The sequence below is a fragment of the Stegostoma tigrinum genome, chromosome 4, assembly GCF_030684315.1.
Source record: "Stegostoma tigrinum isolate sSteTig4 chromosome 4, sSteTig4.hap1, whole genome shotgun sequence".
NCBI lineage: Eukaryota > Metazoa > Chordata > Chondrichthyes > Orectolobiformes > Stegostomatidae > Stegostoma > Stegostoma tigrinum.
Window position 1 is genome coordinate 113,401,435 of NC_081357.1, and position 23,760 is coordinate 113,425,194.

Below are 23,760 nucleotides of genomic sequence, written 5' to 3' on the forward strand. Positions count from 1 at the left end.
CGCTGATCCAACACCAGACTTGCAGTAACTTCCACCACCATACACGTACCTTACACTGCTCTCAGACAGCTCCCCCATCCGACAGCCATGCTGTCCAATTTCCCTCAGTAGCACCCAATAGGTCTCAACCTGTCCCTGTGCTCCCAGGCCAGCAACACTGTCATATAGCCCTCCACCTCATGGACAAAGAAGGTTAAGGTTTTTCCGTTATTGGGGGCCCTCAATGCTGGTGAAGAACAAAGTGCTCTCTTCAGGTCCTGGAAGGCTACTTCCTTTTCCTTTGACAGTGCAATTTGTTCTTTCAAGTCCTGTTTCCCCTTCAGGATGTCTGGACTATTTGAATTTATGAATCAACCAAGTACCAGTTAAAGTTACACAAACCTAGGAAAGCCCTCAGTTCTTGAATTGTAGTAGGCTGTTTGGCAGCCTGTGTGGCTACAGTCCACCTTTGGTTGACCTTTTGGAGATTTTCTGTCCTAGATAAACTACCCCTTTCTGGGTGATCTGAGCCTTTTTCAATACTCCCAGTTCTCCCCTTCTTTAGTGGCTATTGGAGACTTTGCCTTTTTCCCCTTTGCCAGAAACCCCTGGCCCAGTGGCCTTCCTTCCCACTAATGTAGCACTTCCTCGGTAGTTTGTCTTGGGTTTTTCCAGGGCTACTGAGGGTCTGTGCCATTTGTCCTGTCTGGAGAGCTCACAATTTGGCACCTATATTTCAATTAAGCCAGTGCGCTCTGTCCACCAGTTCATAATAATTAGTTAGCCCCACCCCGACCCCACCACATTCTCAACCCACACCTCCCAAACCCCAATCCCTTCCCTCTGCCTCCGGTTCCAGTCTGGTTTGGTGAGCTTTAGCACCTTAGTGAGCTCCGGTTAAGTCCAGCTGCAAAAGCAGACTTCAGTAGGCTCTAATCACAGCCTTCGAAATCCCTCTCATCCTGCACACTTGAGACTCCTACGGACTCTTCCCAGGTCGTCCTAAACCTTTCCTCGTATTCTGGGGCTTTCTCTGTAGCTTTTTGACAGCAAGCCATGACTTTTGCCCAATCTGTCTTCGGTGGACTATACTCCCACAACCAACATTTTATTGCTGTCCAGCCAGCCTGCAACTCCTGCATGTACTCTCCAAGGGCATCTTTAACTGCCTCATGGAGGAGGTGTCTTTCTCTTTTAGTGACAATGGCATTCAGAATACGTAGCTCGTCGCAGGATGGGGCACATACATTCACCTTAACCAGTCTAGGCTTTCCCATATCTTCATTGGCCCTTTCTTTGGGTGAGGTATTCCCTTGGGCCACCTGTCTATATTTTCAGGGGTCACAGGTCCATGCACAGTGTGTTTTTCAGTCTGTTTTACCGGAATATCCATATCCTTGCTGTCCTCCAACATTTGCCTTACCACTTCCTCTATTTTTACCTCCTTGGTTCTAAGGGGTTCTCTGCATCTTCACTGCTAGAGGACCCATTACTCTCGTCCCTCCATTTCCCAAGGGTGATAGCTAGGTTTTGCCCAACCATTTCCTGGTTGTAGTGATTAGTTGGATACAAATTCTGTATTAGCTTGGGAATCAGGAAAGAAACTGGATGATGTTATATCATCCTTTAGTTTTTGTACTTTCTCAAGCTCCTTTTTTTTAGGTTCAGCTTTTTCTCATTTTGATCTCTCCTTTTGCAGCTGTTTGAGCACTGCTTTTAATTACACTTTAAGATGGTGTAATTCACGATCATGGACTGATCGAGACATGGTTTGGTGGATTTGTCCCATTAACATAATTGCTCCCAGCAACAATGGGTGGATTGGCCATGCTAAATTTCCTGTAATGTTCAGGACAAGCAGCAACCTCCAGCAGTTGCTAAACAGCCCCCACATAAAGTAGTCACAGCAGAAGATCCTCTGAGCATGCACGAAAGGTAAAGGAAACCCAGATTGTATCATTTCCAAGGTTATTTTAACATTTCCTCCTAACAAGCAAGGCATAGTGTTGCATCTGAATGTGGGCACAGTTACAGATCTGGGTCATCTGCTGAATCAGGATCTACAAACTGAAATGGGATGGGGGTTGGCCATCATACCCAAGAGGCCATAACATGTGAGCTGCACTTATTTTTTTTTAATGTGTCTGGCTGCTTCCAAGGACCTGTGTGGGGTCTCCCAAAAATGCACCAATCGTATGACTGATGCAATTTGTGCCAGGACACAGCTTCATCCCATTCCTCTGTGACAAGGCCAGTGCTGTGGCCCTGGAAGAAAGCATTGCCAACATAGCTGCCATCCCCCAGGTGCAGGGTGCAATATCCAGTGTACACATTGTCATTTTGACAGCCTCATATAGTAATGTAGATGACTTCATCAATAGAAAAGTTTCCATTAATTCATGTCCTCTGTGATCATTAGTATCACAGTTTAGAAATCTGCAGCGGTATCCTGGGACATGTCATGAAGCCTATATTTTTCATATATACTTAGGTTCAGGGACCGGATGTCTTACAAGGATGGTTGTTGGAAGACAAGGGCTACCCTCCGCAACCGTGGTTGATGATTCCATTACTCAACCCCCAAGTGAGGAGCAGTATACATACAATGCAGCCTACTCTTCAGTCAATGCCACTGTGGAGTAGATGATAGGCTTCCTGAAAATGAAGTTCCCATGCTTAAATCAATCTGGCAGAGCCTTCGAGTACAGTCCAACCCAAATGTGCAACATTTGCATGCTGCAATTTTAGCAGGCAAAGAGGGGATGTGATAGACACTGAAGAGTTGGTGAGAAGGACAATCAGGACATTGAGAAGGACAAACGTCAACTGCATCGCAGTTACAATCACAGTTGATCAGACCAGGTGATAATTTAAAGTGCCAATATATTTACAAAGATGATAATCTATTTACCAGTGTCACCTAGGCACCCAGTTTTGGTTCCTTTCCACTCTATCTACTGTGAAGGCTTGACCTGGTCCATGACTGAACTATAAATACTGTGCCAGTAGCACAGAACCCACAAGGATCTGGCAGTATTTCAGTTGCTGGCGAATGCAAGCTCGCACAAGTGCACAGTTTTAAAGACATGGTGCAGACCTAATGAGGTGAGCAATGTGGAGCAGCGTGAGATAACTCATCAGAGCTCATGAAGAGAAACCCTCCATGAAATCTGTGAAATTGATACTTAGATGATGTTTAAGAAAATTCAGCTCTTTAGTTTACGTACTTCAAATTGAACAGAGACATACTTTCATGAAGGAATAGAACATTAATCAAAGAATAAAATCAAGCTTTATTGAATATAATCAAGCCAAACAATACACTCATCAAATAATGAAGGAATATTTTAGCAACCAACAAAAAAAAACACCAAAGGTAAACATATCAGGAAAGCATCATAGACTTCAAATTGAATATCCCAAAGCTCACAGGTGGGAAATGTTTTCCTTTCCTGAGAGAAAACACCTCCAGTTTTCATGCTGACAGTAATCCCTGCTATCTTCCCCTGAAAATTATCTTCATTTTGATCATTCTGAATCCCTGCCTGAGTAGGTCTACAATCTGGCTGTTATGGTGTACCTGGAGAACTCAAAAATATGGCACTTGAGGTCTTCTTTTTATACCTTCTTAGTTAAAGGTTGCTGTTGAAATTCTAATTTGTTAATAATGTGGTTATCATCAATTTGATTGCAATGTATCCATGTGCATACATTGTCTTTTACTTGAAAACAATGAAGTGTTTTACAATGTTCACTTTATCAGAAACTTGGCCAAGCCTTTATTCATTAGTATCCCTACTGTCTGAATCTCGAGGGTAACACTGTTGATGAGACACTGGAGTGCTCTGCTTAGGACTTTCCCACAGTCTGTTTTAACAGCTTTTTAAAAAAACGCATAAAGTAATGTAATCAGTAGAAATTAACTTATAAAGGCAGCCTTTATTGGCTTCTGATTACTAATGATATATCCTTCAATACAGCATAATTAAGGTCCATTTTTTAATTTAATCGACTGTTGCTGGTCAGCTTGCTACTTATAATTCCAGTTTGTTAGTGTTCCATATTCATTGGTGTGGTTGTGTGGCAACACAAGATTACTTTTTGTTTTGATAGCTTTGCAAAATATACACATTCATAAAAAGCATCTTAAAATAGCCAAAACTAAACCAACCAAATACTGAATTTAAAATTCTAAAATCTAAGATTACTTACAGCATCTTAGAATTTGTAGCAACTCTCAGCTGCATTGAATATATCTCACAGCTTGGTGTTAGCCATACATTTCGACAATGTCCTTCTCTGTCCTGCGACCAGACTGGTTTTCTAAATGGCGAACAAGATTGGACCTCAACAATCTTTGTGAAAAGCCTCCATACCACTTATCTGAGTGACTACTTTTAACCACGGCTCAGTTTTCTGTTTTCTAGGTAGTTATGTTGTATATTCTATTATTTTTCCTCTGACTCTACATTCTGTGACCTTAGTCACAATCCTAAATTGCAACAGGTTGCCAAAGGAAATCATCTGACTCAGTTAGGATCTGCATTCTCAACTTAATTGAATGAGTTAATTTTACTTCTAGGTTTTGAACCTCCAAAACTGTGCAGTGGATATGATGCTTGCCTGCATAGAATAAGCCAAACCGCATTTAAAGAGCCAGTTCCACAATGGAAATAGGATGTGTTCAGGAGCCTAACTTAATCATGCCATGCTGAAGTTACAGCGAGGAGCAGTCCAGAGCAAGCAGGCTTAATTTTCTTCAACAACGGATGACGAAACCTGCCATTCTTACCAAGCTAATGTAGTTGGAGACAGCTAAGGAAGGTGTTCAATGAAACAGCATTGTGTCCATGTCATAGACGCAATGTTGAAACCAGTCTAATGGCTTACGTAGGTAAAAAAAAATTAGTATACTTGTTGATTCACATAGGTCTTTTTCTTTAAGTTTGCTTTTCTTTTGTTTTGGTTTGCAAAGTGTTCTCCATCACATGAATCTTCACACTCATTTAATTTTCAGAGGCATCCAGCTTTAGTTTTCTACATGATTTAACACCTCCCCATTCATCCAGCCACCAGTGTCAAGCATCTCATTCCTTATGTAATGTGATGCATGTGTTTCATTGTCATCCTCACTGAATGCAATACATCCATTTAACAAATGTTCCCCCCCTTACTCTGCTCTTTCACCCATCCCTTGTAGAGACCTGCACAAAATGCACAGCAAGAGAAATAGAACTGTAGATGCCTTGCCACAAACAAAATAACTCACAGATGCAAAGATAGATTCTATGAAAATAAATCACTTACCTGTATCCCTCTCAGTCAGAGTTTAAGACTAGTTGATACCCCCATTAAGCAAGTCAAAAGGAATAGCATGAGCAATATAGTTTCGTAAGAGATTGGTGCCATTGATGCAGTATATTAAATAAAGGATTGAAATGTATTTCAGCAGTTCCATTTCACCAATGTATGAAGTCAAGTTTGTTCAATGCCACAATATCTGTCAATTACTTGAACAGCATTTTGGAAGACCGCTTCCTTTGAGGCACTAGCATCGACCACAACACAAGCTGGATTCTCCATTCTTCTGTAAGTTGCTTCCACCCTATTTTGCAAGAGATAAGAAGTGCATTAAAAATAAAATCAAAACAGTTCTTCGTATAAGCTACACAATTTGTTTCAGGAGCTTAGTTTATGTTACAAATGAGTGACCTGAAATACCAGTCTCCATTTCACCTTCAGTAATTGAACTCAGCATCTAAGTGACTACAGCATGTGACACTTACTGAGCCTCAATAATGATTATAGGGGATCTCTGGTCTCCTCCTGAGGTTAGTGCAGACCAGATACGCAGAGTGCATCTTATAAACGGGCATTCTATTTTTAATAAATCATTACAAATAAAATTAGTTGGCCTAGGGACAATGGCTGAACCACTGCCTTCTGTGGTTAACTATTCCATAAACTTCAGTGTGAACTGTTTCCTTGCATAATATAACCTCCTGCGGTACTGCTCACAGATGTCTGAAATACAGCTTTTCTTTTTGTCCCAGTGAATGGATCCAGTTTCCCACTGGCACCCAGCTACCACTGTTGGATTGGAGGGTCATGCTGAGCTCGCAGTTTCCACAGCACTCTGGAGCAATCCCACTTGTAGAACAATTTCAATGAGAAAGCAAACATACCAAAACCGGTCTTCTTTCTCTGATCAATATTCCAAAACATTTACTTTACACTAAACTAACATCCAACTTCTTGGTTGACTTCAGAGAGATTAGCCAATAAATGGAATAAATGCTGTCAATTTACACAGAAATGCTTTGTCAAAAGATGCATTGATAAGTGTCAGTATATCAGATGTCTTAAACATTACAATTATAACAACAAGTATTTATCTTAACAATGTCCTAACACTGTACAGAACTGTACAAGATAAACAGGAACTAAAGGAATTGGTGCAGGAAGAGTCAGAGGAGCAGAAGACACAAATTTTTGGATAAGAAAATATGGAAGTGTTCAAAAACAAGAATACAAATCATGAAGTACTGGAACTTCTTTGTTGGTCACTGATGAATTAAAATCTAAGGAATTAAGTTTCTTGCACGGAGAGATGATGGGTTTTAGGGAGGTATGTGGGGAGTCAGAAGGAGCACTTAGTTTTCAAATAAAATCAAAAGATGCTACCTTGCCTCCTTATTCCTTATTTTGAAGGAAAAGCTCTCTTACTTTTGTCGAAATATACTGTTTGCTTCCAGCTCAATTTCTTCCTTTGTTCTCAGCTCTCCTCTTCGGTCTAGCCGACGGACTCTCTCCTCTGCATCAACTGTGAGCAACAGCACCAAATCTGGTTGAACTAGATCCTGGGGCCACCTGTATAATTCATGATGTGGTGGTGGCAGGTTCTCCAATTTTCCACTGACTTCTGTTGCAATAGCATAGGCTGCAGTGCTGTGCCAGAATCTGGAATATAACAAAATATACTCAAAACCTTATGAAGACACACAGTATCTACAAACAGTGAGTTAAACTATGATACCTTGTGGGGAAAAAAAACAATAAATTATGAAATGTATAAACATACCAAAACTGGTCTCTTTTCTCTAACCAAAATTCTAAAAGGCTTACTTTACACTGAATTAAGGTCCAGTTTCCTTTTTGGCTTTATAGAGTGAATGGAAAAATATATTTGCACACAAATGTCTTGTCAAAAGATGCATTGATAAGGATCAGTATATCTAATCATGTAGCCTCTTAAATGAAAAGACAAGACAAACAACAAATGATACGTGGTACATTTTGAAAATTGCATTGGATTGATTTTTTAATGGTTACTTTTTCAGGATGAGTTCATCAGCAAATAGTATTAAATTATCTTGTGAAATTGCAACTTCTGATCCAAGGAATAATAAAGTTATCAAGAAAATTCCTCTTGAGTACCCTGGCCAAAGACTGATCTGAACAAAAGTGGAAGGACTTTCACCACTGGTGGAGCAAGGAGGCATCGCAAAGGCACCGGGTTCAAACTCCATGCTCTTGATACTAGTTTTTCTAACAAATGTCAACAACGGCAGTAAGAGTGGGAAAGCTCACTGCTCGGTCAGGTGATGGAAGAAAATTGGAGCGTCTACTATTCTGCCCATAACTCCATCTACAACACAGGTGGAAGAATGTATATTGCCATAGCAATTCAGATTTCAGGGGGATCTAGATGGCTCAGTTGTCTGCTTGGCTTGTTTTGATCAGAACAGTGCTAAAAGCACATATTCACTCCCCATTCCGGCTGGGGATAGATTTAGGACCTACGTCATCAAGCTACTCAAGGTTGAGACCACGTGCTGCGAGACAGATCCATCATTGAGCAGGGAGACGAAGCAGAACTCTTTAAGGGTTACATATAACTACAGAGAGAAGCTGAAGTATAAACACAGTTCCGTGGGGGAAACCATTGTCATAGCCTACTAATTTGGGTCTGTGTACCCACTATCCTTATTTTCAATATTCACTTTTACCCTGCTAATCAGTTATTTACCGAGGTCAACAGGTTGTTTCCAATCCCACTTGTTCCCTTTTTTGTTAAATCTCTTAAGTGGAAACTTATTGATTTTTTTTCTGAAAGCATGCATCAGTAATATCCACAAACACTCAGACAGCTGCCAAGTTACTCACATCAGAAATTCTGATCAGCATCTATTGAGATGACTGATCATTAATGCTGGGCCCCTCTGATCAGTTCAAGTTCATTAGTCTGCTCCTAATAATACATTTTTCAAACTCCCCCACAGTACATGTTAGATTAATGGAATAAAATGGTAACAACAGAGAATGAGGCCATTGGACTCACCAAGTCCATGCTAACCTGCTGCAAATGGAATATTTAATCACTCTCCCCTCACTTTGGCCCATAGCCCTGCAACTACCTGTTTACCTTTCAGCACTTAACTCCCTTTACAAAGCGATGATTGAATCTACCCCCACCACCCTTTCAGATAGTGCAATGCAGAACATCGCAATTTGTTGCATAAAGCATTCCTCACGTTGCACTTGACTCTTTTGCCTCTAATCACGTTAAATTTGCATTTTCTGGTTGTAGATCATTATGCTAACAGGCACAGTTTATCTCCAAATATACTGCTGTGATCCCTTTATTGTTTTGGACATTTCTTTACAAGATAACAAGCCAACCATTTCTCTTCTTTCATTTCTAAATTATTGAGAAAAATTGGCAATTTTCCAATCCAAGAGGTCAAATCCTGGATTGAGAGTTCTGGAAGATCACAATTAGCAATTTTTCAATTTCTTCATTCATTCTTAATATCCTGTAATGGAAGTCATAAAAGTTGAGATTTGTCTGTTTTTCATCTCGTTGGTTCCTTCACGATTGTGTTTTCACCAATATTAATACAGAGAATTTCTCGGCTTGATTTACTTTAACTTTTCCTCATAACTCCTTTTATCTTTACCCTCTACTATGCAGATTCATTCAAAGTGCTTAGTCTTATTTTCAATTAAAGTATTTCCCATGTGTGTGCTTAAAAGCTCCCCACAGATCATTCACCTGATTTTCTCTGAAATTGTGTCATGGGAGCTTTTGTATCAGTGCTTCAAACATTTTCCCACTATAACCCCAATTCAAGGTTTGAAAATTGTCACAATCCCTCAGAGTGGGGAGAGGGTGGACGAGAAGCCATATGAGAGGGTAGGGGAAACAGACATTTCAGCCTCAGAGCTCATGATTCCAAATATTCAGTTTAACCTGGGGTCCCAACCCCACTTCGGGAAGCCCTGTTCTATAACTCGTGGCTCATTTCTGTGGTAGACAGAATAGATAGGTGAGTTTTATACAGTCCCACACAATATAAAGTTGGTTTTATCAGCAATCTTTTGTAAATGGATCCAAGCCATTTGCACACTGTGCAAGCTCGATGCCAAAATAATGCTCATTCTGAGCTATTCCATGTGATAATGGATCCCCAGTCAGATCCTTCTTTGCTGAGTATTGTGCTCACTCACAAATACATCTATGGCCAACATTTTTGGAATTCAAGTTACCCTAGAAAGGTGTGGCATCTCAATAATTTGAGCAGCAGATAAAGCTAGCCATTTTGTGCCACTTCTGGGCAATTGCAACACAAATGATATTTTTTACTAATAAGAAGCTGCTGTCAAGCCAAACAAATGTTCTAGCTACCACACGAATGAATACGAAACTACAAAGAGTTGTGAACATGGCCAGTCCACCACACAAGCCAACCTTTCAACAATTGACTCCGTCTATACTTCCTGCTGTCAGGAAGGCAGCCAACATAATCAAAAACCCCTTCCACCCTAGCTATAATCTCTTTCAACCTTTTCTGCCAGGCAGATGATACAGAAGCTTAAATGCACGGACCAACAAATTCAAGAACAGCTTCTTCCTCGCTATCATTAGACTTCCGAATGGATGTTTCAAACTTCAAATTTCAAATTTAATGTTGACCTCACTCTTTGTGTGTCTTCCCTGCAGCTATAATGTTGTATTTCTTGCTCTGTTCTATTACCCTTATGTACTTTGTATGGCGTGATCTGCCTGTACTGTGCGCGAAACAAACTTTTTCACAGTACTTAGGTATATGTGACAATAAAAAAATCAAATAAATAAACCAAAAATGTACTCTGTGAATTTCAGTGTTTGTACAATACCAGCTACAAAAGGCTGCATATCTCAATGAACAGCAGATCACAGAAAATAACACGACCATTTGCTGTTCTCAACTGGCAGAGTACTGACTGTATTCAAACAGCTTACAAAACTCAGACCATTGTATCTAAAATTAGAAGTGGGCAGACCGAACTGAACAACACAGAACACATTGAAAATTACAATTCCAACCTATTTGAGATTAAAGGTCAAGTTTGCAATACAGTTCACACTCGCTAGAAGCTATATACATTGATATATAGAGATCAATGCTCACTAGGAAATGTTCTTTGAATTGCTTAAGAATTGCTCTTTTTTGTAATAAAACAAAAGCGTGGAGAACTATAGTTGCATTCTTCATGGCAATGCTTCATCCAGTCAGGGCTCATTTACCAAATAATCCCATTCAATATAAATCGTGGCTTCCCCTAAAAAAGGTATTCTTGTGCCTGCCCTGATAGAGCAGAATGAAAAGTAGCAACAGCAACATGTCTCCTTTTCAGCAGTGCTCAGATAATGTATCACAAGCAACTACTTTATAGCAGCTTGCTGAAGTAAGCACATTTCTTGACTGCAGTACTATATTGTGGCAGCGATGTTCTAATAGAATTAGGTGTTCGAGTGGCTGTTCTCTTCTGTGACACAACATTGGGATTTTTGTTGCCTTAATTGGCGCAGCAACCAAAATGTCAGGGTGATACAGGGGATGGTGGGCCACACAGTCCAGTTGGTCAACACGAAGAGGGGCTGCACTCTCTGTAACTAAATGTGGGAAAATAATGCAATTAGTTGCTGTCCAAAGGTTTGGATTCCAATATGAAAGTGATTTGTAAATTTTAAGCAAAATCAGTGGTTCCACTTTACAGTAATTTACCTTCTTCATTAGTTTCTTAAAGTTGCAGCATATGTGTTTCTACACTAACATTGGGAAAGTGATCACATAAACTGCCTTTCTTTCCAGTGGGTTTCTATTTACTACAGCTTAATTATACTATCAGTCAATCGTGCGAAAGAACTTAATGAATTCAGAATTGAAAATGACATCTACATCAGTTTTTATTGGAGATCAACATTGTTAGACAGTGTTAGTTATTCATTGGACACAACCAAAAGTTTATACCAATTGAGCATCAGTGTCATTTAAGAAAGTTACATACCATTGGATCATTTGTGCCTACCAAAGAAACTTATACAACAACAGACCATGTTTGGAAGCTGTGAGCGTTATTCATCAATGACTGCTAATAGGATACTTCTAAACGCTATACCTACCGATCCACAATTACTGGAGACTTTTCGGATTCTCTTGCTATGATGGAGCCAGTAATGTAATTGCCCAATGCATAAAAAGCCCGTCGAATAAGAGGTGGCTTCGCATCAAATGTTTTTCTCAAGTGGCTAATGCAGTCTGGTGGGGACTTTAGAAGTGTTGCTTGGAGGGAGTCTCTTAAAGCTTCAGTCAATGTACTTTTGCCTATAGGTAAATACAAAGGGCTAAAAGTTATGCCATAGTGCATTATGGAGGAGATATTTTTCATTGTTCATTATTTCATTGTAAAGATAATCAAAGACCAAGGAAGGGAAATATATAAGTTTGAACATTTTACTTACTCATAATCTACTGATGAAATGGGTTATCTAGTGAACTTTATAGGACAGAGGCCCCAAGTGAGATTGTCAATTTGATGTTATAGTTGGTATGGGAAAGTAGTCACTACAAGTGGCTAAAGAAAGAAAATAGTCGAGCCATGGCCTCACTCTATGTCCTAAAATATGTCAGCAAGGTCACATATAGATATTTTATCAACCTGTTCAGAGATATTATGACACATATCTGGAGTAGGTGGGACTTGAACTCAGACCTCCTGGTCCAGCAGTAGAGACATTACCACTGTGCCACAAAAACTCCTAATGTATTTGGGTGAGCAATGAATGACATTTACCTATGACGCCTTCTACCTCTTGTGAGGAGGCCTGGGTTCACGTTCCACCTGCTCCAGAAGCATGTAATAACATCTCTGAAAAGATTGATTTGAAAAAAATACAAAAGAGACTCCGGAGTGAGGTTCCCTGATATAATTCAGTATCTTTTGAAGAAGAGTAGAAACCTTTTCTGGCCTCACCTGTACATTATGAGTAACTGAATGATCTGAAATGAAGACCATCTCATCTGCAATGTATTCAGGGTTTAACCAAACAAATAGCATGACAGGGCCCTCTTGTTGCACAGTGGTAGTGTCATTACCCCTGGACTAGGAGGCCATGGGTTTAAGTCCCACCTGCTCTAGCAGTGTGTAATAACATCTTAGAACAAGATAACCACATAAATAGGTTAAATTTTTAAAAAACGATGACTTGATTTACTTATTTGCTATTCTTACGAAGGTTATTGAAATCCATTTTATGGATTTGATCACTCTACAACGCTGTTAGGACAGTCAATGTCAATCATATGATATTTAAGACTTAAATTTTAGAAGGTTTAAGTACACTAAATTAATGGAAGTAGTTTCTTAAATGGTTGACTGCCTGGTTTGCGCATTGACTATAGTTTGGGATTTTAATACAATACTAATTAACAAACTACGAGGCTGAATTCACAGCATACATCACAATAAGGATAAAAACATGGTACTCCAGTATTCCAGTTGAGTAGAACATATAAATCTCCATGATTCTTACCTGTTGCATCAAGTCCCTCTATCACAATTACTGGATGTTGGCCTTTTCTAGGAGTCCTGTCATATTGATCTGCCAATTCCAGAATTTCCTTGGCTTTAGGGATTGTTTCAACACACTTTGGTGAAGAAAAATGCAAACACAATATTCAATGCAAGAAGAATTTCAGAATTGTCTGTAAATCATGGTTATTTTTCTCAACTTTTGGTATCTGAATGCTTACGCTTAACCCCATTAGCTGCTTTCAAAATGATGCCTAACACAAAAAGACACATTCGTTCATTAAAAAAATTATGCTTTTACCACACCTTTTAAAGGAGCCCATTGTCTTATGTTGGTGGAGTCTACAGTAAATCCTACTGCATTACATAGGGCCCACAAAGCTGATTGTGCATCACTCTGCAAACTACGGAGGTACTGAGAGCCTGACTCTAACTTCCCAACCAGCCACCTGGCCATACCCATGGATTGATACTGGCGGTTGCCCTTGACTTACTGTATTGGGACCCTCCAATTGAAGGGTGCCTCCTTGTGCTTGGCTGAGTCCCCTTAGACTATGAAACATGGCCAATTGGTTGATGCTCACTCAGTGTACTTGCCATTTGTGCAGCAGGCACCTGGAGCAGGTGAGAGATTGCTTTTGGATTGTGGCATTCAGAACAATGTCCACCCCCTTAGCTGATGACTGCTGACAAGCATGACAAGTTGCCTGGCTTTGTGTCTGCGCTAATCTCCAAGGCAAGAGAAAAGTAGTGTAAATTTTTAAGATGCAGCTGAGGGCTCAAAGCACTAAAACCAAACACAAGAAAAGGTATAGCACAGCAATAGCAAGGAAGGATGTGGTGAGCACCAAGGTAGCATCAAGAACCCAAGCTCTTGTCAGCTTGCAGCTCCAGCAAATTACTCAGTATCAATTCTGTGGTGATTGTGATAAAATAAAACAAAGAACGGTAGATGCTGAGGAATCTCAGCAGATTTGGCAACATCTCCGGAGAAAATGTGGAGTTAACGTTTTGAGACCAGTGACCCTCCTTCAGAACTGTCATGATTCTGTTTTCTTGAATGTTTCTGGGATATTGATTGTATCCTCCATATTAATGACCAACGCAAAATACTTGTTCAACTTATATTCCTTTTCTTATTTGGCATTATTAATACTCCATGGACTTTTCTTTTCGAAATATTTATTAAAATTCTGCATATTCTGTTCCTGTTATTATATTTCTGTCTAGGTTTCTCAGACCCTAATTGTCCCCACTTTATTAATTTTTCAGTCATGCTTTCTTGTTTTTTGTAGTCTGTCCAATCTTCCTATCTGCCACCCATCCTTAAATAATTATATGCATTTTTATTTAAGTTCACTACTGCTTTTATTATTTCCAGTAAACTGTAGTTGGTGGTTTGTCCCTCTGAACTTTTCTTATTCTTTGAAACATTACTATTCCGTGTGTTCTGAAATATCTCTTTAAATGTCTAGCACTGTATTCCTTTTGGCATAGGCTTCAGGCTAGTTTGCCAACTTACTTTAGCCAGCTCTGCTTCCATGTCTTAATTGTCCATATTTAAACTTTTAAAAGATGTTCTCAGACCCACTCCTCTCTCCCTCAAACTGAATGCAAAATTCAAACATTTTACTGCTACCCAGCAACATGTTCACTAAGTGGTAATTAGTTAACCCTACTTCATTGCACAACACCAGGTCCTATACAGCTTGCTGCCTGGTTGGGTCCAGAACATGCCGTTCTAAGAAGCTAACTATGATGAAAATATTCCATAAAATACTCATTGAGGCTACCTTTGCCCATTTGACATTATTGGTCAATATGTAAATTAAAATCTGTCATGATTTTTGCCATAACTTTCTGACAAACTCTTACATTTTCTTCCATTATGTTCCACCCTACATGTAGTCGCTGTTAGCTGGTCAGCGCACTATTCCCACAACTAACTTCATGTCTTCATCAATTCTTATCTCTCTACCCAAACTGTTTTCATGTCCTGGGTTCCCAAAACTTAGGTCGTCCCTTTCTGCTGTGCTAGTACCGTCATTAACTAATAGAACCACCTTTCCACTTGTTCCTTGCTTCCACTGCTTCTCAAATATCCTATAGCCTTCAAGTTTCAGGTCCCAAACCATTCATCCACAGCCGTCTCTTGTAATGGCTACAAGTTCATACCTAGTTATTTCTATCTGCACTCTCAGTTCATTCGTTTGGTTTTGAATGCTATATGCATTCAGAAACAGAACGATTATTTTCATCCTTTAATTCTATTTTTTAAATTCTAGCCTTACATGTTGATTAACTGCAAGATTTGTATTCTTTATCCCTTCCTATCATGGTCTGTTGATATGTTACCTTAATAATACTTTTATCTTTGGCCTTGACTTCACTGTCTGATTTATCACATGTTCCCAAACTTGATCCCTTGCAATCCTACCCACTTTTTTGCTTTAAAATCCTATTTTCATAATTATATAGATGGAGGTGCAGGAGCAATGGAGGAGTGGTCCCGGGGGAACACTCCCTGTGCAGTAATGACAGTGGAGGATAGCAAAAAGTATTTCTGCTGGGGGAGCTCTGCTGGAAGTGGCTGAAATTTGGGAACATGAGCCTTTGAATGCAAAGACTGGTAAGTGGCGAGTAAGAACAAGGGGAATCCAGTCATTGTTCTGGGTGGAAGAGAAATGGATGAGGGCAGAATTGAAGCAGAAATAGATTGGGCCTTATCAACTAAAGTGGAAGGGAATACTAAGTTGATGACAAAGGAGATCATGTCAGAGGCACCCCATGGAAGGTGGTATCATCAAAGCAGATGAGTTAGAGATGGAGAAACTGGTAGAAAGGAATGAAGGAAGCAGGCTGTGAGGAGGTAATATTGGTGGACAGCCTTTTCCCTGAAATGGAAAGAGCAAAATTGAGACGGCGAAGAGTTAGAGGTGAAACAGGTGAAGGTAAGAGAAGAATGGAAACTGAAAGCAAAACTAATTTAATTTTCTAGTTCTGAATGTGAACAGGTAGCAGGACTGATGTTATCATCAATGTAGCAGAGAAAGAATTGAGGGTAGTAGCATGAAATCAAGGAATGCCCCACATATCTCACAAAGGGGCAGGCATAGCAGGGGCCCATGTGGGTACTCAGAATCACACCTTTGAGAACAACATCATTTAAACCTAGAAAAACATGCTTTGGTGAAAACAGAGATCTATCAAATATTGAAAGGTCACTTGACTTAACCTAGCAAAAGTAATTAGAGTTTATCAATGGTACTGGTATTTCAATGTAATGGGTCAATTAGATTCTGCAGAGATTACAGAGAAGTAAATGCAGTGGGAAAAATAAATTCATATTCAATTTCCTTGTTAGAAGTTTGTATTGACAGGTTTGGCAGAGTTTTGTTCCTTACTATGAAGGGTTAAGGGCAAGTACAACATCAAGAGATTAGGAGCAATCAGTTCTTGTTTAATAAATAAGTTAATCAATGCTGAGTCACGCCATTTGGCTCTTAAAAACTCTCCACCTACTTTCCAAAAATTATGAACCAGCTGCAACCAGTACATAATTACGTTATGTATTAGGTGATGTATTAAAATACAGTAACACCTGGGAAGAGCAGGCAAAATAATTTAACCTTATAACATAAAGATTGTTAATTTTGCTGGAAAAGATAATGCCACTGCTGCTGCACTATCAAGAGTACAACGATATGGAATAGTTTGGAGATTAATTGGATGTAAAGAAATTGTCTTGATTTAGTGAAATGGGTGAATGAAGATGAATGAATGTAAACCATTTTTTAAAATGTTTTTGTCTCATTGTAATGAAATGCACTTAGAATTGGTATTTCATTTTCTAAGAGTGGAGGCATGTTGGTACATAGCTATGTTTAAGGACAATGTGAGGGAACTAGAACAAGGCATTATTTGATCATTTTCTGAATTCAAAAGAATGTGATTTCTTACAATTGTGTCATCAATCTACAGCCACAGTAACTCAGCATCGTCAACAGGACATTCCATGGGCATTTTAAGATAATTATGCATTATCTTTTGTTTCCAAACATTTAACCATGAGAGTGGTTTATTTTTCTTTTGGTCTTCATCTCTGCAAAGACGTGTTTTTGTGTGTGAGCTTGTTTGTGTGTGGGATTAAGAGGGATGTAGTTTCAATTCTGGATCGCAGTTTAGATGTTAATCAGTAGATGCTACTTGCTTTAAGATTAAATGTTGTTCATAATAAATCAAATATTTTGAGTTTGTTAAAGAAACCTGGTGAAGTTCCAGTTATCTTTGGCAGCAGTACTAAAGAGAAACAATTGGCCACTTGGTAATTGAGTCCTAACTATTACACTAATGGTGCGATCAATGGAAAGAGCGAAATTGAGACAGCGAAGAGTTAGAGGTGAAACAGGTGAAGGTAAGAGAAGAATGGAAACTGAAAGCAAAACTAATTTAATTTTCTAGTTCTGAATGTGAACAGGTAGCAGGACTGATGATATCATCAATGTAGCAGAGAAAGAATTGAGGGTAGTAGCATGAAATCAAGGAATGCCCCACATATCTCACAAAGGGGCAGGCACAGTAGGGACCCATGTGGGTACCCAGAATCACACCTTTGAGAACAACATCATTTAAACCTAGAAAAACATGCTTTGGACTGATGATATCATCAATGTAGCAGAGAAAGAATTGAGGGTAGTAGCATGAAATCAAGGAATGCTTGATGGTCAACACTTTCTTCTGTCACATTTGTTGCATTGTCTCTGTTTGTGCATGAGTCTGTCTGTGTGCATGGGCATGTTTGTTTTTGTCTATGTATTTGCCTGCTTGTCTGTGCGCATGAGTGTCTGACCTTCTATTGATCTGCCTGTTTCTGTGTGTTCATGTTTGTGTGTCTACATCTGGGTAAGTGCAAAAGTCCTTGTGTGCATGTATGGGTGTTTCTGAGAGAATGGGAGTGAGTGGGATCAAGTAATAGGCAGGCCGAACTAAAAACAGGTGGGGATTTGCATTGGCATAGCTTTTAGCAGTATTATCGTGTTTTGAGTTTTTATCATTTTATGGGATTTATGTACATATTTTATGACATTAGTTGATTTAATCGTTTTTATTGTTCTCATTTTCTCAAGCATATACAGTAGGAAGATTTCTGCAGTAAATGAAAATTAAAATAAATTTGGGTATTATTCAAATAAATAATTTCCTTGTGTTTTGTTTTTAATGCATTGGGTTTCTGAACGTAGTCCACACCTGTGAGCACATTCCAGGCCTATGAGTCCACTTTCTGAAGAAGGGTCCAGACCCAAAATACCAGCTTTCCTACTCCTCTGATACTGTCTGGCCTGCTGTGTTCATCCACCTCTAAACCTTGTTATCTGTGAATCCACTTGATGCCTTTTCAACTTTGATGCTTTCAAGGATTTTTGGTTGCATTGGTAGCAAATCACAACTTACTGCTGAGAATGTTTTCCAAATTGTGACTTTTGATGTCAAATGATCATTTCTGGGCATATTTGAGTGCAAAAATGATGCCAACATTTTCTGCTGTGCAGTGTACTTTGGAGACTCCAGATCTGGATGTGTGGCACCACCACTGCCTTACAATGAACCTTGCATAAGGAGAAGGATGGGCATGAGCAGCAGCCACAACTTACTATGAAGAAAACCACAAATGCTCTACGATGAGGGCTGCAACAGCCACAGCAATGACTTGTCAGGGAAAGATTCGGTGGGTGAAAAGCAAAGGCATTAAGCTTACAGGCACTAACTGCAGAGCGTACCGGCAGAGACCAAGCTTCTCAGCAAACCTCAAATGTGCGAGGCAGATGGATTGTTTGCTCGGGGGTGACAATTACATTAGGTTTGCCTGTGTTAGCATGAGTCAGAATGAGTGCTTAAGTTGAATCCACACTGCTGGATTCCCACATGCATCATCAAACTCGATACAATCCTCACACACCCATTTCCGTCATAATTATTTGTGAACTGCCAAAAAAATTTAATCTTGTCAACGTGCACCTGATGTGCAGCACCAAATACCTGGGAGATGCCACGATGCTTTCATCCTGCAACATACACACAAACACACAAACAGATGATGTAACTTCAGGAAGAGAAAGAATTCTCCTTTCACACATGGCTGATGACATCTAACTGAAAATACACTCAACTCCTGTCTTCCTTTCCCTCCACTTCCTCAACTAATGAAGCAGAGAGCTGGTACAACTGGATCTGTCACCGAGAAATCTTGCTGTTCCATAATGTACACACCAGTCAGGAGATCCAGGATGACTGTGGTGTGCTGCACTACGTGAGACTTGTAGTCGTGACAGCAACAAATAGCTCACCATTGAAGTGGATGAGGAACAGGATAATGGTGACCACAAAGCAACCCAGCCACTCACACCATAGCCCAATATAGCAGGAACTTCCTTATAGCTATGAGACCCAGTTAACCACCACATCAGACCAATGCTACATTTCTATTCAACAGCCGCGTGACCTCCACTCCTCCCATTAATTAATCCCACTGACAAAGCAGTTCCTCAACTAATGTTCTATCTATTGGTCTGTCAATTCAGATCTTCCTATTTGTCAATGAGAATTGAAAAGGTGAGTCAACCAAAATAGGCAACACAGGAAAGTTGTACAAGTAATTCATTTTATGAAACTGACTAAACAACAGAAATGCAACAGAAGATAGTAAGAACTGCAGATGCTGGAATTAGAGACAACATAGTGTGGAGCTGGAGGAACACAGCAGGTCAGGCAGCATCAGAGGAGCAGGAAAATGGATATTTCATCTGGAGATCCCTCTTCAACCCCTGAAATGTCAACTTTCCTGCTCCTCTGATGTTGCCTGACCTGCTGTGTTCCTCCAGTTCCACACAGATATGTAGCAGCTTAACATATTGTCAGACACAAGTGCATATGTTTGTGAACTACAAAGATTACTCTTCCTTTTCTTATCACTTTTACAAAACACACTTCTCAGTGAAGGTTAAAGCTGAACTGATCAGATCCCTGCTCTGACTTCTGGGATACTCTTGGCTGATGATCTCATGACTGGGATTTTATGAGCCATTGGGGAAGGGGTGGGACTGTGGGAAAATGGCAATGAAAGACAGTGTAAGGCAAAACCAACATAGTAACTGCAAGACAAGTTACTCTCAGTGTAGTGTGAATGAAAGCGATATGGTTGCTTGTTTGCCGCAAATCAACAGTGAATTAATTGGCCTTTTAGTGACAATTTTACCAAGCAGTTAGCATCAGAATGTGCCAACTCAACGTCACCATGACCTCTCCCATCCTCCACCTCATCCCACCAACATATACCTCCTGCTTCCACGGGAGATTATGAGCTGTGTCCTGGCAGCCTTCTGAGAACATAGAACTCATGGGCCAGGGAGGGGGCCATCCAATGGGCAGTGTATGGGCACCCAGCAAACTCAATATCGCCATCACTGGAGGATTCCCACTATAAATTCCCTAGGTATCCCACATTAAAGCACAAGGAAGAGGTTCCTCTCTCCTTCTCCTTGAAGTGTCAGCAGTTACCACCTGTCAGTCTCACTGAAGCTGCAGCCCTTCATCAGCCATTAGGCCCACCAGTTCGCTCTGGTTTGTTCACAATTAGCGACATGTTCCAGTGTCCACCTGCATGGACTTGCCTTTGATCGCAAAGTCAATGAGATTGGGGATAGCATGTTGCACATTGGCTGAATGAGGAGGGAATGGATGTGAAGTGGAAACAATCGGCATGAAATGAGTCAGGAAGACAAGTTTGGGATTTGACAATGTTTCCTGGCTTAATTACAATTGATGATGTGGAGGTTCCAGTGTTGGACTGGGGTGGACAAGATCAGAAATCACATGACACCAGGTTATAGTCCAACAGGTTTATTTGAAAACACAAGCTTTTGGAGTGTAGTCCCATCATCAGATGAATACAATTTAGAAAGTAATGGAGTTGATTAGTCCCTGTGTTCTGAGACTTCATCCTAGAGCCTTAAAAGAAATGGCTAATGAAGCAGCAGATGCATTGTTACTAACTTTCCAAATTTCATTAAATTCTGGAAAGGTTTCATCAAACCAGAAAATAGCCAAGAAAACACACTATTCAAGAAGAGAGGGAGGCAGAAAAATAGTCCAGTGACCCTTCCCTCTGAGGAACATTAACTCTGATTTTTTTTCTTCACAGATGCTGCCAGATGCTTTTCCAGCAACTTCTGTTTCTGTTCCATAAAATGGATGTTATACTTCAGTTATGCAGGACATTGGCAAGATCATTTGGCAAATACTGTGTGCAGTTTTGATTTTGTTACTTAACGAAGGGCGTAAAAGCATTGGTCCAGAGGAGGTTCACAAGATCAGTATTGGAATAAGCAGGTTGTCCTTAATAGGACGGTTTGGACGGGCATGGCTTGTTTTCACTGGAGTTCAGAAAAGCAAGGTGCAATCTCGTTGGAATTTATAACATCTTGAATGCTTTAATAAGATAGTTGTGGAAAGAATGATTACCCTTGTTCAGAACAATGAGGAAACTTCAAATCGGGATTTACCTCTTAGGACAGATAGGAGAGGACTTTATTTTCTCTAAGGGTTGTGAGATTTTGGAATGCTATGCCTCAGGAGATGGTACAGTCAGGGTCATTGAAGATTTTTAAGGCAGAGGCATGCTTAGAACATAGAACATAGAACAGTACAGCACAGAACAGGCCCTTCAGCCCACAATGTTGCTTCTTGCTGGGTAGGGAAGGCAAAGGTAGGTGGGAATGTCATATTCAGAACATAACCGATCTTGCTGAATGATGGGGGGGATCAAGGCATTATAGCCAAATTTGAAGACCATGGGTAGGAAAGTACGTCATGAAGTTGACATAACAAAAGGCAGACTGACATAGGTAGGTTAAGTGAGTGAGTAAATTCTATAAAATGGAGCATAAGATGGGAAAATGTGAAGTTGTTCACTTTGGAAGGAAAAGCAAAAAGCATAGTATTGATTGGGTTGGTGGGCTGAATGGCCTCCAGTGCGCCTAATTCATAAAAAGGCATATGCCTCTCATGTGACCAGTGTACAGGTAGCGTCTGACTGTTCATCCGATGTACCTTTGTTAAATACAGCTCCCTTTAAAAAAATCATGGGGGTTGGGTGGGGGAGAGAACTGCTGGCTTACCTCTTCCAAAACGCAGTATGCGTCTTCATACTTGAAGAATACAACCGAACTTTTGATGTTGAGCACCGAAGGATGGAGCGCTGGTCTCTCAGTCAGAGAGAGACAGTTCCGGGAGATCTCTCTGTCCTGGCCATCAGTAAGGAGCCGAAGTCTCTGCCAGATTCTGCCATCACCGTCCCTGGCATAACTGCACAGACTGGTCTGCCCGTTCTCACAGACCAGATCCTGCAGGAGACGCTCTGTGCTCTCGTCACTGTGATTGTCCTGAACCAGAAATCCCTTGATCAGAGATCCCTGTTTGTTGGGCGTAAACGCCATCAGCTCCAGAACGCGGCACCTCCGGGGCAGCCTGGTCAGTTCATTGCGCAGCTGGACATAGGACTCGGCGCCTTGGATCCTGTTCTCGGAGTCGATGCAAACAGAGTAGGTCTGACCGCGGCTGAGGACCTGGTGCAAACGGGAATTCTCGTCCCACGGCCCCTCCGAGGTTGGGGCCAGGGCGAAGTAAAGCGGCTCTGAGTTATTGCTGCACTCGATTGCAAAGACCCTCTTGGCCCATTCCCGGTACAGCGCCGAGCCCAGTGACACAGCCATCTCGAAGCTGCAGCGAGCGTTCATTGTGGCCGCGGTGATTCGGCGAGAGGCACGGCCTGAGTCCACTCCCTTCCCCCACCGCCCCCCCAGCGTTACTTCCTCGGATCGAGACTGAAACTACAGCCGCTGCGGAATCGAAACGCAGCTTTCAGCAAACGAAACATGACAAGTGAAAGCGACGCTGAGGGCCAAGTGTTATCGCCAGGAAACGAAAGTTTCCAGAAACGGAGCGTCCTGCTTTCAACAACTAACCATAAACAAAAACCCAAAACCTAGCAGTAAGCTCAGGATCATGGCTCGAAGTTAGGTTCGTTGCTTCCCGAGGGATTTTTTGTTTACTCTCTCACTGCAAACATTACTCTAAAAAGAAAATCTAACGAGAAGTAGACAGTAAAAGCCTCTGAAGGCGTGACAGGTGTAAACGTAGGCACATTAGAGGTGGGGGCAGGAGCAGTTATAACGGAGAACAGGGAAACAGCAGAGGAACAAACTGTTACTTTGTGTGTATGTATCTTCATTAAAGATACCAGAAAATTTCCGGGACACACCACTGCTTGTGAAACTGAGGAACTCAGACAGAATTTGTATTAGTACAGTCAGGAGAATTGAGCCAGGTGTAAATCTCTGAGACAAATGCCAGACTGACATTTGTAAATGATTTGGATGTGAGAACCAATTGTAATATTTCTATATTTGCTGATGACACCCAAGTCATGGGAATGTAAATTGTGAGGAGGATGCAAGGAGATTCCAAGAGGACTTAGACAGGCTAAGTGAATAGATAAGAATATGGCTGATGGAATATAATGGGAATAATTGTGAAGTTATTGACTTTGTTAGAAAATCAGACAGAATAAATTCAGAATGTAATATAAGACCATAAGACATTGGAGTGGAAGTAAGGCCATTCGACCCATCAAGTCCACTCCGCCATTTAAATCATGGCTGATGGGCATTTCACCTCCACTTCCCTGCACTCCTGTGCATGTGGTGCCACATGGCACTGAGTGTGGATCTCAGGATGCAGCGAGAGCAGCTGTCGGTGGAAGGTTGAACATCACAGAGGTACCTGTGATCCTGGGAGGATTCAAAACATGAGGGATGAAACTCAGTTGGAATCCACGTGGCGTGATTCTGAGCCGGAGGCAGTCACTGA

General features: G+C 40.7%; 1 protein-coding gene across 1 annotated transcript; it reads right to left on the reverse strand.

The window, feature by feature from the left end:
- Positions 1–3,252: 3,252 nt before the first annotated feature.
- cmpk2 (cytidine monophosphate (UMP-CMP) kinase 2, mitochondrial) lies at positions 3,253–23,014 on the reverse strand. The gene is made up of 5 exons (XM_048531643.2): positions 22,011–23,014; positions 12,839–12,953; positions 11,429–11,630; positions 6,706–6,939; positions 3,253–5,584 (listed from the first exon to the last, which is right to left on the reverse strand). Exons 1-5 carry the CDS (start codon positions 22,626–22,628, stop codon positions 5,455–5,457), a joined length of 1,299 nt encoding a protein of 432 aa, XP_048387600.2. The 5' UTR covers positions 22,629–23,014; the 3' UTR covers positions 3,253–5,454.
- Between the last annotated feature and the right edge of the window lie 746 nt (positions 23,015–23,760).

What these genes read in the sequence shown, in the direction of transcription:
- cmpk2 (XM_048531643.2), bottom strand. Translation starts at nt 22,628, where the DNA reads ATGAACGCTCGCTGCAGCTTCGAGATGGCTGTGTCACTGGGCTCGGCG. An exon ending in CATACTGCGTTTTGGAAGAG is followed by an intron (nt 12,954 to 22,010) that starts GTAAGCCAGCAG and finishes TCTTCACCAAAG; the next exon opens with TGTGTTGAAACAATCCCTAA. An exon ending in TCTCCAGTAATTGTGGATCG is followed by an intron (nt 6,940 to 11,428) that starts GTAGGTATAGCG and finishes GTTATATTCCAG; the next exon opens with ATTCTGGCACAGCACTGCAG.